The sequence below is a fragment of the Myotis lucifugus genome, unplaced genomic scaffold (genome assembly GCF_000147115.1).
Source record: "Myotis lucifugus unplaced genomic scaffold, Myoluc2.0 scaffold_311, whole genome shotgun sequence".
In the NCBI taxonomy this organism is placed as follows: domain Eukaryota; kingdom Metazoa; phylum Chordata; class Mammalia; order Chiroptera; family Vespertilionidae; genus Myotis; species Myotis lucifugus.
In genome coordinates, this window is record NW_005871359.1 from 1,141,005 (window position 1) to 1,154,444 (window position 13,440).

The following is a 13,440-nucleotide window of genomic DNA, read 5'->3' on the forward strand; positions in this document are numbered from 1 at the left end:
GCAGGCGGCCCAGAAGCCTGAGTCTGGGTCCCCTGGCCTGAGGTGGTCACAAGCAGCTTCTGTTATAAAAATGCACCCACTCTTCACTCAGTGGAATTTCTGGCTGTAATTAGACTTCATGTTTGTAACTTTGCTTCCTAAAGTTTTTCGCTGTTATCTCCAACCGGCTGCTCTCGTGCTGCCTGCTCTGACATTGCCGATTGCATTGAGCGCCCTTTGCAAGGAAGGACAGTCATTGTGAGGGCAGAGCCAGGCTGCTGGGTCAGCCTGGCTGTGACTGAAATGGCAACAGCACCCAAATGCCTCAGGACCCCAGCCGGAGTCAGCATTCTAATGGTGTGGATTGAACTTCCTCACATATAAGACACCATGGAGAGAAGGCATGCTGCCATTTTGCATATAACTGAAAAGGGAAAAAAGCCATAGATCCTAAGCCTCCCCCGAGTGCCTGAGGTGTGAAAATACGAAGCTGACATATGGGGGTGCTTATTAAACCAGGGAATATGCAGAGCTCTGGGCTGGAAGCTCGCCCTACCCAAGCCCCGACTGTTGCAGAGGGTGTCCTTAACCTCACAGAGCCCTCTGGGCGGGTGCCAGGACCTTCCTCGGAGAACACCAGCCTCCCGGCGACCCCTTGTGTGGTACAGGCAGAGGTGAAGGCAGGGCTTCTTAAAATTGTGGATGCTGCTTTATTTACCAAAGGTGCTGGCTGGGGGCTGGTTCTGACAGCCAGGCCCAAGGATGGCCATGTGGGGGGGTGAGAGGGGCGGCCCCAACTCAGTCTTAATGGGCAAGGCTGCTCTGGCCTTGCCGTGGGGGCAGTGTTCCCTCCTGGGGCCCACATGGGGTCCCTGCCCGGTGGTAGCAGGGTGGGCAGTGGGTGCTGGCACTGCTGTCTCAGGAAGGCACTTTCAGCTTCGGGGTCCCCAGGAAGAACTGCAGGACGCGGTCGGCCAGGAGTGCCAGGCAGAAGTCAAGGATCAGGACCTGGGCGATGACCAGCTTGAACTGCAGGGGAGGGAGCGATGATGAGCTGGATGCCTGCCGATGGGCCCAGGTCAAGTCCTGGGACCACACCCACAGGGATACTCACCTCCACGGGGATGTCCACAAGCCCAAACTGGCTGTTGAAGTCAGGCGAGGAACCGAGGAGCAAGCCCACGATAGCTAGGAGTGACACCACCAGGCTCCACACCAGAGGCTTGTTCTCAGGCAGGCTCTCCATGAAGGGCGGGCCCTGTGGGGACAGAGAGACGAATAGTGTGTGTTGTGGGGGGTGGGGTGGGGAGGGCATGCTTGGGTTAGGGCTGGAGCTCACCTTGTAGTTGATGGCAAAGGTGGCCATTTGCATGGCCATGGCCATGATGTACACAGTGCTGTTGACCAGGGTTGGCTCAAACTCCTTATACAGGTCCACAAACTGTTCCTGCCTGCAGGATGCATGGGGGTGAGGGCCGTTCTGTGGCTCCCACTCCCCTGCACATAACCAGGGCTCTCTGCCTGGTCCTGGTTGCCCCAGGCCAACGTCCGCACCTGCATCTGCATCCTCCTTCCACCTCCCACCACAGGGACGCTGCCTCCTGTGGGTGCCCTGTGCACCCACTACTAGGGCGGCACTCACTTTTCAGGGCTTCGGGCCTGGGCCTCGCTGTATAGGTAGATAAGACTTAGGAAGTGCACGCAGAACTGGAGCAGGACCGTGAGGATGGTGTACAGGTTGAAGATGTTGGGCAGGGGCCGCTCCCGGGATAGGGTCTTGAGGGGCTGCAGAATTGGGGGTTGAATAGATGGTGAGTGTCAAGGCCCAGAGTGCCCTGGGCCACCCACCCACCCACGCCTCCTGCAGGCCTGGTGCAGAGAGCAGTCACCGCATCCTGGGGCTATGGGTTGGCACCAGCCTCCAGAGCCCTGCTTGCCTGTGGACAGTGCTGGGGCCCGAGCTGTGCTACTGGGAAGAGCTCAGTGGGCTCGCCCCCTCCCTCCCACTCCCCATCTGTAACACGGGGATGACAGCTTCCCCGAGGGCTGCTGTGAGGAAGAAAAGATGACATCCGCCCGGAAGCACCTCTGACAGGCCCAAGTGTTCCTTGCCGTGCATCACTGAAGCCTCTCAGCACCTCCAGGGCGGAGGTGCCTGTGGGTAGGGCAGGAGCCATTGCTTTGCCTGGGGTCTCAGCCCACCTTGGAGCGGGAGATGAAGAGGAAGCAGCCAGCCAGCAGCAGCCCCTGTAGTGTGGCCTGGAAGTCGCTGAACTTGACGCCCTCCAGGTAGAGGACACTCTGACTGTAGGCCAGGATGAGGGCATTGAGTGCCAGGATCTTGAACATCTGCAGCGTGGTCACGAGTGTGCACCGGCCCTGCTTGATCACGTGGCAGACTACATGGATTGGGGGAGGTAGGTGTGAGCATGCGTGCATGCAGGCATGGGCATGGGTGCCAGGCAGGGCTGGTAGGGGGACAGGGCAGGTGGCAGGACTCACTGCACTGAATGGATGAGAGCTTGGAGGTGAAGGGCGCCGCGATGCTGGCATCCCCCAGCTTCACGATGGGTGTGCTCTCATCCTCGAGGTCCCGCAGCACCTGGCTCAGGCGGTCCTGTGGGGTGGGTGGCGGTGGGTGAGACCTGGACACAAGGGGGTGCCGGCGCCCCCCTCCCAAGACTCACCCTCTGGGAGGTGGACTGCTCCTCTGAGGGTGGGAGCCCCAACCTCTGCTTGGATGCCCTGGAGGTGGCCCTGACACCGCTGTTGCTCAGGACAGGGCTGTCACGGGGCCGCCGCTTCCGCTCGACAACCCGCTCTGGGGCATTGGCCAGGAGTGCCACACCTGGGGTGGGGGAGAGGGAAGGATATGTGTGTGTCAGGATCCAGGGGAGCCCACTGGCCCCAAGCCAGAGTGAGTGTCAGCTCAATGCCTAGATGGAGCCATGGGCCTCAGAGCCAAACCTCCCCATTTCACTGGACCTCCCCAAGGAGTACCCTCAGAGAGCATTTTATCTTACTTTCTATAACGACTTAAAAAATAAAAACAAGCCCTAGCCAGTTTGGCTCAATGGATACAGTGTCAGCCTGCGGACCAAAGGGTCCGGGTTCTCTCACAGAGCTTCCCTGGCTCCCCAAACTTTCCCCATGGCTCTGGTGGCTTCAGCCACACTGTTCCTTAGACACTGTGTCCTTCTGCCCGTGGATCCCTGACCCTATTGGCCCCGCCCTATCCTCACAGCCCCCTCATGCTCGGGGAGGTGTCCTTTATGCTGAGCCCTGGCTGGCTGAACAGTAAGCCGGGGGGCGGGGGGCTCACCCACGTCGGCGTGCTTCAGGGCACCCACGTCATTGGTGCCGTCACCACACATGAGGGTCACGTAGCCCAGCTCCTTCAGGCTGGTGATGACAAACTCCTACACGGGCAAAGGAACAAGTGAGGGCCGTGTGCCACTTTAGGACCTCGCCCGCCTACCACCTCTGCGCTCACCTTCTGTTTGGGGGCCACACGGGCAAACACTTGCACATGGGGGATGAGGCGCAGCAGCAGCTGGGGGTCCTCGGCCTGCAGGTGGGCCAAGCCATCGCCCGTGAGGCACAGGGCATGCTCCCGGGCCAGCGCCTTTGGGGAGCCTTGGGCCAGGGGTAGCACGACACTGCCGTCGATGGAGCACCACTCGCAGGATCGACCTGTAGGGCCAGTGCCCAGAGTCAGGGACAGGGCTTAGTCACCCAGGAAGACCCCTGACTCGGACTCAACATGCCTGGTCCTAGTCTCTCCTCTCTGGAGCACCATTTTGACCCTCACCCTTCCTTCAAGCTGCATCTACACCTACTTGTGCCTTGGACTGGTGACCGTCCAATCGAGATTATTCAGAACCCTCCAATACAAATGGGGAATCCCAGAACCCAGGGCCTGAGACCACGTGAAGTGGCTAAATTCCAACCCAGGCATACCCTAAACCTATTACTTAATCAGCCCCACCCTTGTGGCCTGCCTGAAACCCCATTTTCCCGGGGCTGGGGCACTGGAGTCACTTCCTCTGGCCAGACACTTGCTATCCACTTCCTCTTTCCAGCTGGCTGGCCTACTAGCCCTCCTGGCACTGATGGCTCAACTGGACAGTCTCGGCTGGGCAGGAAACTAACCTCCACCTGGTTTTTGTTGTTGCCCTTTTATTAGAGCAGCTTCACTTGCCAATCAACAGCCCTGACAGCCACCTCTCTGGGCTGCCTGCCCATAATCCTGGGCCTCTCAGGAGCCCAGTGCCTGGAGCCGGACGGAGCTCTGGGACCAGCAGTGGACTGGGAGACAGGCCAGGAAGCGCCAGAAGCTGACCTTGCTGGGCCTTACCAACACCCTCCCCTGGCCTGGAGCCTTGTGAAGCACCCCTGAGCCAGGTGCTGCACTGGGCACTATCCTTCAACATCTGACAGACCCCGCCCTACCAGACAGAAAGTGCTGGGGCTGGAACGGCTCCTCGAATGGTCTGACTCTGGGGTACCACTTGCAGCCAACCGAGTGGCCAGCTGCTGGAGCCAGGCCATCCAGGTTCAAATGTTTAGTCACAATGACACCAAGAAACCTGGGTGGGTGGGTTCACTTCTATTTCATTGTCTATAAAGCTGGGTGACAACAGCTGACCCAGATGGCTTCCTGCTACGTGGCATGGGGACGGCAAGCCCTCCTGTGTAGGGCAAAGGGACAATGTGATATCACATACCAAGCCCGCTGCCCAGGGTCTGGCCAGGCCGAGCACCAGCACCAGCAGTCCCTGAACTTGGGAACAGGGTATACATGTAGTGCACGGGCAGCCGTCAGGCCCAAGGTGGGTGTGATGATAGGAAACGTGAGATGGTGTGACTATAATCGATTGCCTGAGATTATGTCATCACTGATCCTGGAGCCAGTGGCTGCCCTCATGCTGCTAGACACGGGTGGAACTCTAGCCAGACGGCCGGAGGAGCAGGGCTGTGACCCACAGGCCCATGTCGCACTGCTGCCACCAGCACAGGCACTCACTAACACTGGGCGTGTTCATTCAGGGTCTCACCTTTCTCTGTGGGAGGCTGCAGGATCAGCGTGTGCGCCTTTTCAATGAAGTGTAGCTCCTGGGCCACGTGGCAGGCAGTGAGTGGGTTGTCACCAGTGATCATGACCACCTGGGGAGAGGGGCGAAGGCTCAGAGGGGCAGAACGCCAGCCTGGAGACCTAGTGCCCGAGTCCCCTCTAAGGAAGGCTACAGAGAGAAGTCTGGGCCCCCTCCTGAGGACTGGGCTTCCAAGGCCACAATCTGTCCACCCGGTGATGTTTTTAAAAATAATACATGTATGTTTGTCTTTCTGAGAACACCCATGCCTTTCATGTTAAATTATGAACCAGTTTTTTCGTGGACCTTTTTGGCTTGGTAGCTTCCCAGGAAGCTGTGTGTGGGGTGGGTGGGAACCACATGTTCCAGCCTCCCAGCTTAGAGCTGGGAGGCCTGCTGAGCGCCAGGTGGGGACTGATCCTGCTACCATCCTCTGAGACTGCTCACTTAGCTCCCACGTTAAACTGCATCCTGAGTCCCAAATTAGACAACACAAACACCAGGATGAACAGACTAAAGCCACTGAGACAGACGTGACCCGTCTGGGTATTGCTCCCACACCCTCTACCCAGCCTCAGCCTCTCAGGGATGCTGCGGACCCCAGGAAGCACCCACTTGCCCCACTGGGGGTGGAAGTGTCCTCTGCTGTCACATCCTCCTCTCTGTAAGGAGCCAAGGCCCACCCGCCCACCTGTCTGAGGGGCCTGGTGTGGAGGGTCCAGGAGCCATACCCGGTGGGAGGCATTCTGGATCTCCCGGATGACAGCCTTGGAATCAGCCTTGAGCGGGCAGGAGACCACAATGAAGCCGACGAATTTGAGGTTACACTCCAACGCCTCCCGCTTGACCTCCCGGGCCTGTGGACAAACATGGGGCGCTCTTACGATCATAACATCGCCCATCCCTGCAATTCCCCAAGCCCCAACAATGTGCTGAGTGGAGAGGTCAGAGAAGGGCTTGTCCTCCCTGTGGCACAGCAGCTTGGCAATGGCTGGGTGGTCCCCGCCCCCAGTGCTTCTACTCCCTGGTGTGGGCATGGCATGTCCTCACAGAGACCTTGTGTCTTGGCTTCTGTCAACTGTTCCTTGTTAACCACCCAGCATGTGCTCACCCTCTACCTCATCCCAGAAACCAAAAATGCCCACCCTCATTAAGCTTGTCTTCTACTGGGGAAGGCATCTATATATATAAAAGCCTAAGCGACCGTCTGACCAGTAGCTATGATGCACACTGACCACCAGGGGCAGGTGTTCAATGTATAAACATGGAAACATGGAACAGACTGATGAATCTTAGAGGGAAGGGGGAGGGAAGGAAAGAGATTAACCAAAGATCTTATATGTACACTAAAGACCTGGTGCATGGATTCGTGCACTGGTGGGATCCCTAGGCCTGACCTGCGGGAATCGGGCTGAATCTGTGCACTGGGCCTCCGACATCCCCTGAGGGGTCCCGGATTGTGAGAGGGGTGGCATTAAGCAGGAGTGGCTCTGGAGGGGTGTGATCAGGCATGCATTCTGGAAGGATCTCTTGGCCACTGGGTGCAAACAGCCTGGATGAAGGCCAAGGTGGAAGGAGGTAAAGGAGTGTTGGCAGTGGAGGTGGGAGAAGAGCTGATGGGACATGGGGGTATGACTGAGAGCTGGGGATGTCCCCAAACCATGCAGTAACCAGGTGACTGAACTGGGCTGGGTCAGAACTAGACTAGAGATGGTAATCTAAATTGTCTCCTGGGCCAGTCAGCATGCTCAGTGGTTGAGCACTGACCTATGAACCAGGAGGTCATGGTTCAATTCCTGGTCAGGGAGCATGCCCGGGTTGCGGGCTGGATCGCCAATGGGGGGGCGGGGGGGGCGTGCAGGAGGCAGCTGATCAATGATTCTATCTTATCACTGATATCTGTCTCTCTCTCTCTCTCTCTCTCTCCCTCCCTTCCTCTCTGAATAAAAAGATGTCTTCTGATGCTTACTGAGGGTGCATGAGGACCCATGGGTGTGGGGGTAGGAAGCTGGGTGGAGGTAGCCCTAGGTTCCAGGATGGGCCTGGGTCCCATGGAGGCAGGGCACTATGGAGAAGGGACTGAGGACTGAGTGCCACCTGGAGTCTCCAAAGGTAGAGTCTGGGGAGGAGGAAGATGAAATCGTGCCTGCTCACAGGGGCACCGTGAGGACACAAGGTGTGGGAACATGGGTGAGGGGCCTGGGCCATTACCTGCTGGTGGGTGAGGTGCCCCAGCTCCTTGTACCCCAGAGCCAGGACGCGGGCTCCTTCCCGGGAAATCTCCGTGTGGATGTGCTGATAGTTGGGTGGGCACTGGGAGAACTGTAGGAAACGCAGAGGAATGTCACCAACTACCTCACACTGACCCCCCCCCGCCCCAACCCCAGGGCTGTGCTCCACTCACCATGGAATGCAGGGTTTCAGGGGCCCCCTTCACAGCCGCGATGTAGCAGAGGTCGGTGGAGCCCAGCTTCTCGTAGGAGGCGAGCACGGACATTCGCTTTAGGGCACTGGCAAAATGAAAGCGCTGGTGAATTTTCAGCCCCTGAGTTTTAATACTTCGGGGGAATACTTTCTCATCTGGAAACAAATAAGTACGAGTCCTGAGGGCCTTAGCTCCAAAGAGGCAGCCAGGCCCCCGCCTGCCCCTCCTTCCTCCCCCCATCCCCAGATCCAGGGCCTGGGGGCTCCTGGGGATAAGAGCTGGGAGACCTGGGCTTGGAGGACCCTGCCCCGTAGCTTTGGGTGGGGTGGGTTCCAACCCAGGAGGACAACCAAGTGTGTGCATGCCCACCCGCCAGCCTGAGGGGTCTGGCTTGCCTTCCCGGGAGCATGAGAGCGGGTGGTGAGTCTGCATTGGGCCTGAGACTCCGGCCCCTCACCTTTGGTCAGTGTCCAATCCACGGCTGTCAGCATGGCCTTCTCCAGGGGGTCACCCACCAAGGTTCCATCATCCAGCTGCATTAGGGAGTGGCATGAGGCCAGGGCTCGGTGTGTTTCTACAGGGATGTTGGACACGGGGGTCACCTCCTTTCCATCTCTGCAAGGAAGGAGAATAGTTGGTTATAGGGTGAAGGGACCCCTCTGGGAATTGCCAGCCAGGAAGAGGGATGAGACCCCATATCTGTGCCAGTCACTTCAGGGGCAGCAGGGGTGTCGGTTTGGTCCTTGTGACATCTGTACTTGTATCACGGATGCTCCCACAGGTCATGTGGCTGCTTGGAGCCTAAGATGATTCCTGTGCCGCTGTCACTCATACTGAGACTGCACAGGAAGCCCCCTAGAGCAGACCTCTGACAGGCCCTACTTTGGGGGCCTGGGTGGGCAGCACTCAGGCCATGAGCCCTCAGAAAGCCCTCTGCTGCTGGCTGGGTACCTCTTGGCCCAGGTCTCCACGCTCACCTGAGCCCAGCCACACCGCGCACTACCAGGCTGTCGCTGGTCAAGGTTCCTGTCTTGTCGAAGCAGCACACCTCCACCTTGCCAGCAAAGGGAATGCGGAAGGGCTCCGTACAGTACATGTCTGAAAGGTGGAGCCAGGGTCAGAGGTCCTGCCAGGCCCCAGCCCCTTGGCACCCCAGCCCTGCTTCAGGTACTCACAGAGCTTGGCCAGGGCGATGAGGGAGGTGTTGACAGCCAGAGACAGCTCAATGGGCAACTCAGGGGGCACGACTGATGTGAGGATCAATGTGCATTCCAGAAACAGCTTGTAGCGGTTCCGGCTGGGATCCTTGGTGCCTATGGAGACAGGGCCTGCCAGCCTGTGGTGGTGGGCATGGCACCCAGCAGACAGGTGGGGAACGTGGTGCTTACCTTCAATCCATACGTAGGCGGCTGCCGCGATGGCAAAGACAAGGAGAAAGAGGATGAAGACGAAGGTCTCCAGGTTGTTTGCAGTCACTCTCTTGACCCCAAAGAGGATCGTGCGCAGCAGCTTGCCCTGGAAGGATGGAGTCAGAGGCCTTTCTGAGGGGTGTGTGGGGATGGGGTGGTGGCCTCCCTGCTTGAGGGCATCAGGGTCAGATCCTTCCTTAGCTGACAGAGAGCAGCAGCCCCAGGCCCATCAGTGAGTCCTGCAATCCACCACACAAGATGGTCCAGGGACCATATGGATACATCGGCAGCTGCAACTTGACTAAGAGCTAAGGAGACCAGTGGCCAAGGCCTGGAGGTGGGGGAAGAAAGTGGTTGAGATAGCGCAGGAGTTACTGGAAGGAGGTCTGGCCATTGTCTCTATCAGGCAGTCTTCTGATTTCCCACCAGGCCCTCAGCAGGGGAGAGCGAGCCTGATCTTGGGCTCCTTCGCACGGCCTCTGGCCTAGTACCCGCTGCCAGAGCGAGCCTGTGAGGTGGATGTCCTGGGGTCTAAAAGGACTGCCATCTTGACTGTTCATCTGCCATGGAGCCCACCCTCCCCAGTCAGGCAAGATCCCCACCTGAGATGTGTTGAATCCAGTCCTTAGGACGTAGGCCACGCACCCACTGTCAACCGCTGTGGAAACAAGCAGAGGCAGTGCCATTTGTCTGTCTGGACTCCCTCATAGCCAAGCAGACATGGAGGGGGTAAGGAGGTGGGGCCAGGACACCCCCGAAACTCCCAAGGCACCTACGCTTCAGGCCTGTTGTGGCCTTCTGTGGGGGGATGTGCTGCACCACCTTGGTGCCCCCGAAGATGACGTGGAGCCGGGAGTCGGCCTGCAGGTCCAGCACCCGGTCGGGGCTGAGGTCTTCAATGGGCTCCTGGGGAGGAGGGAGGACAGTGAAGCCAATGGTCAGTCCCACCTTAGCCTCCTTCCCCACCCCGTCTCTGGAGAGCTGAACCCTGGCGCTGGTGGAGCCCACCTGCTCTTTACCTGGCCCAGCAAATCTCACCTTTCCTCCAGTTGCACGTTTGTCGACTCCCTGTGACCCTGCACCTGGCCTCTCCCAGAAATCACACCCTCCCCATTTCTCAGTCCACCTCGATCTGCTATCTCAGGGCACCTAGATGTCCCAACTCTCTGGGACTCGCCTCTCCTCTCTCCACCACCACCCAATTTCCCTTTGTCCAGGGCACTGAGATCAGCAGCTCTGCCCAGACGCTGCAGCCACTCTGCCTCCTCCAGCCTCCTGGCCAGGATTCCATCCCTCCTCCTGGGCGCCTGGACAAGATCCTGGCACTCTCCTGGATGGTGGCTCCTTCAAGAATGGTCCACAATACACCTGAGGGGACTGAGGTCTCCCCTTCCCCACACCTTCATCTGTGGCACTGACTCCCCTGTGAGCATGGCCTCGTCCACGATGCAGCGGCCCCGAAGCAGCAGCACATCGCACGGCACCAGGTTATCCTGTGGCGAGCGACCTGTGGGGTAGCACCAGAGGGTCAGGCAGAAGCCAAGACTAAGATGCCCGCAGGAAAGAGCAGAACTGGGCCTCACCAATGGAGACAATGTCCCCGGGAACAATGTCGTCGCTGGCGATGGGCCTCCACTTGCGGCTTCGGTAGACCTGAGTGGGGTGGGGCATGGTCAGCTCTGGGAACACACCTGCACTAGGCCCGCCAAGACCTCTGGGACCCTGCTGGCCTCACCTGGATTGTGTGGGGCTTGTTGCCCATCTTCCGGATCTCCGACATGTTGCGCATCTGCTGCTGCACCAGGGAGGCCTCGAAGGCCACCAGCATGGAGAGCGTGAAGACGCTGTAGTACCAGTACTCATCCAGGCACCAGAGCCCCACGCAGAACACCTGCCCCAGAAACGTAAGGAGGATGCCTGCTGAGCACTGGACCTACACCGAGGGCATTCCACCCCTGGACTCTGACCCATTAGGACAGGTAAGTTTTCGGGTTTGGAACTGCACAGTCATGCTGGCTGGGTAAGCCCTAAAGGATGGGTGGGACGATGTGCTGGAGCTGCTGTTTTACCTGGAACACAAAGAAAGGTGCTGTGGCTCTCTCCTTGAACAGCTCTGAGAAGTCAGGCACCACCATCTCAGCCCTGCAAGAAACCAGACCCAGACCCTGTTCACGGTGGGTGGCCTCGGAGGCCCCGCCCTGACACCTCTCCCTGGAGGCACTGCAGCCTCCTCAGGGAATGAGAAGCCCTGGCAAACTTCTAGACGACAGGACTCTCCATTCAACGATGGCTCTCCCCCCTCACTGGGGCAGCATGCTGACAACCCCCAGCCCTCTGCTCTGCAGAGCCCAGATGAAGCTTCTGAATTGGCAACAAGCTCTTCATGCAGCACCCCCATCCGAGTGGGGGCCGGTGAGATCAGAACCCATCATCTGGGCAGCAGACAAAGCAAGTGGAGAAGGAACCCTGATTGGAACAGGAGCCCTGAAGCTGAAGGTGCACAGAGGAGGCCTGGCAGCCAGATGCCTCTGAGCCCCTGGGGCCTGAGCTCATCCCACTGTGGAGAGAGGTCTGGAGCCAGGATTTCCCCAAAACTCCCTGAATAAAAGCCTCAGAAATGTGACAAAGGGGGGAGCTAAGGGTGTGCAGGATGGTATGTAGTGGGCTCCTGAAGGTGGAATATGATAAAGAGACCACAGTGGCCCCACAGTGATAAAAACAAACTAAAAATCACCCTGTATTGTGTCTGCTGCCTTTAAGGGAGCCTGGACCTGGGGAGTGGGGGTGGGGTTGGGGAGTGAGGACCAGTAAACATTTCTGATAAATCTTCCTGTTAGACTGATAGTTGTGGTACAAAATTAAGCCCAGAGAGAATTCCCCAGGTTCTGAGGGGGCTCTGAGTTCAGCTTTGCCCTCTCCCAGGCACAGGTGAGCCCTGGCAGTTTTGGTGAAGATTAAAGTGTGTACAGAGCACCTGCTATTCTACCTGGTACAAGTAAGAGCTATCCTGATCACTGACTTCTTTTTTACCACCATTCTTTAAGTGCCAGGATATGAGGAGACAGGCAAGAAACTATATTTAAAGAAAGAATTTAAGCCCAGCAGGTGTGGCTCAGTGATTGCGCATCAACCTATGAACCAGGAAGTCAAGGTTCAATTCCTGGTCAGGGCACATGCCCAGATAGCAGGCTCGATCCCCAGTAGGTGGTGTATAGGAGGCAGCCAATCAAGGATTCTCTCTCATCACCGATGTTTTATTTCTCTCTCCCATCCTCTCGGAAATCAATAAAAAAAAAAAAATTTTTTTTAAAAGAAAGAATTTAAAATGAATTGGGGAATTACAAAAACAAGACAAGGATAAAGAACCAACTCTTGTATCCCATGGCCAGGCTCCCCAGGAGGGGTCCTCCCCAAGAACCCTCCAGGAGGTTCCTGTCAGCAAACAAGTTCAGGGGAGACTTGCACCCCAACCTAGGAGTTCCAAGGGGCAGAAACAGGCCACCGGCCGGGGCAGTGCAAGGCCCATGACCCAGGCAGAGGTCCAGTCCTGTCAGCAGGAGGGGCACATGGGATGTCAGGACTCACTTGTTACTCCCAAACTTCTTCTCTGCTGCGCGGATCTCCGAGTCCTCCTGAAACCCTCTGCTGCTCTGGTAGTAAGAGAAGGGGTTTCCCACAGGAAAGGCCACGGGCAGGAAGCGCTTCTTCTCCTGGGCGTCATAGGAATACTTGATCTTCTGGAATTCGAAGGACAGCACCTCCTGCCCGTCTTCACCCTGTGGGAGAAGGCTGTCTGTGGCAGAGGCCCTCACTGGGATGCCAGTGCCTGGGAATCTCACCCAAGACCTGCACTGAGCAGGTTGGCAGGTGGTCCCTACCTCATCTCGGTGCAGGGCCACGAGCTCAGTGGAGCCATTGTTGGGGGTCGGGACCACCTTCACGAAGGTTGCTTTGCTGGGATCGTACTCCTGTGAGAGGCAAAGGGATGCTGCTGAGTCCTTCTCAGCCACTGCAGTGCACAGTGCACTACTGTCCGGCAAGAGGTGCACCCTCGATCCACATGAACCAAGCCCTGTCACAGCTCACCGTTCTCATGTTGCTTGGCTTCCGTCCCAACCCCATTAATATTCTTTAAAAACAACTTTAAATTGATTTCAGAAAGGAATGGAGAGGGAGAGACAGAAACATCAGTGATGAGAGAGAATCATTGATCTGGCTGCCTCCTGCACGCCCCCCACTGGGATCGAGCCCGCAACCTGGGCATGTGTCCTGACCACGAATTGAACCATGAACTCCTGGTTCATAGGTTGATGCTCAACCGCTGAGCAACACTGGCCAGGCTCCATTACTATTCTTCTTTAAAATCCTCACCGGAGGGTATTTTCCCATTAATTTTTAGAGAGCGGAAGAGAAAGGGAAAGACAGAGAGAAATGTCGATGTGAGAGAAACACATCGATTGGTTGCCTCCTACACACACCCCAACCAGGGACCGGGCTGGGGAGGAACCTGCAACCTATGTATGTGCCCTTGATC

At 57.6% G+C, this 13,440-nt stretch overlaps 1 protein-coding gene across 1 annotated transcript; it reads right to left on the reverse strand.

The window, feature by feature from the left end:
- Positions 1-666: 666 nt before the first annotated feature.
- ATP13A1 (ATPase 13A1) lies at positions 667-12,899 on the reverse strand. Its single transcript, XM_006100418.3, has 25 exons — positions 12,785-12,899; positions 12,492-12,682; positions 10,976-11,048; positions 10,642-10,797; positions 10,490-10,559; positions 10,307-10,413; positions 9,683-9,812; positions 9,509-9,564; positions 8,886-9,012; positions 8,673-8,810; positions 8,475-8,595; positions 7,955-8,112; positions 7,477-7,652; positions 7,284-7,394; positions 5,804-5,929; positions 5,037-5,145; positions 3,473-3,672; positions 3,302-3,398; positions 2,667-2,827; positions 2,482-2,596; positions 2,182-2,378; positions 1,622-1,764; positions 1,319-1,430; positions 1,094-1,237; positions 667-1,008 (listed from the first exon to the last, which is right to left on the reverse strand). The coding sequence occupies exons 3-25, from the start codon at positions 11,039-11,041 to the stop codon at positions 898-900; spliced, it is 2,931 nt and encodes a 976-aa protein (XP_006100480.1). The 5' UTR covers positions 11,042-11,048; positions 12,492-12,682; positions 12,785-12,899; the 3' UTR covers positions 667-897.
- Between the last annotated feature and the right edge of the window lie 541 nt (positions 12,900-13,440).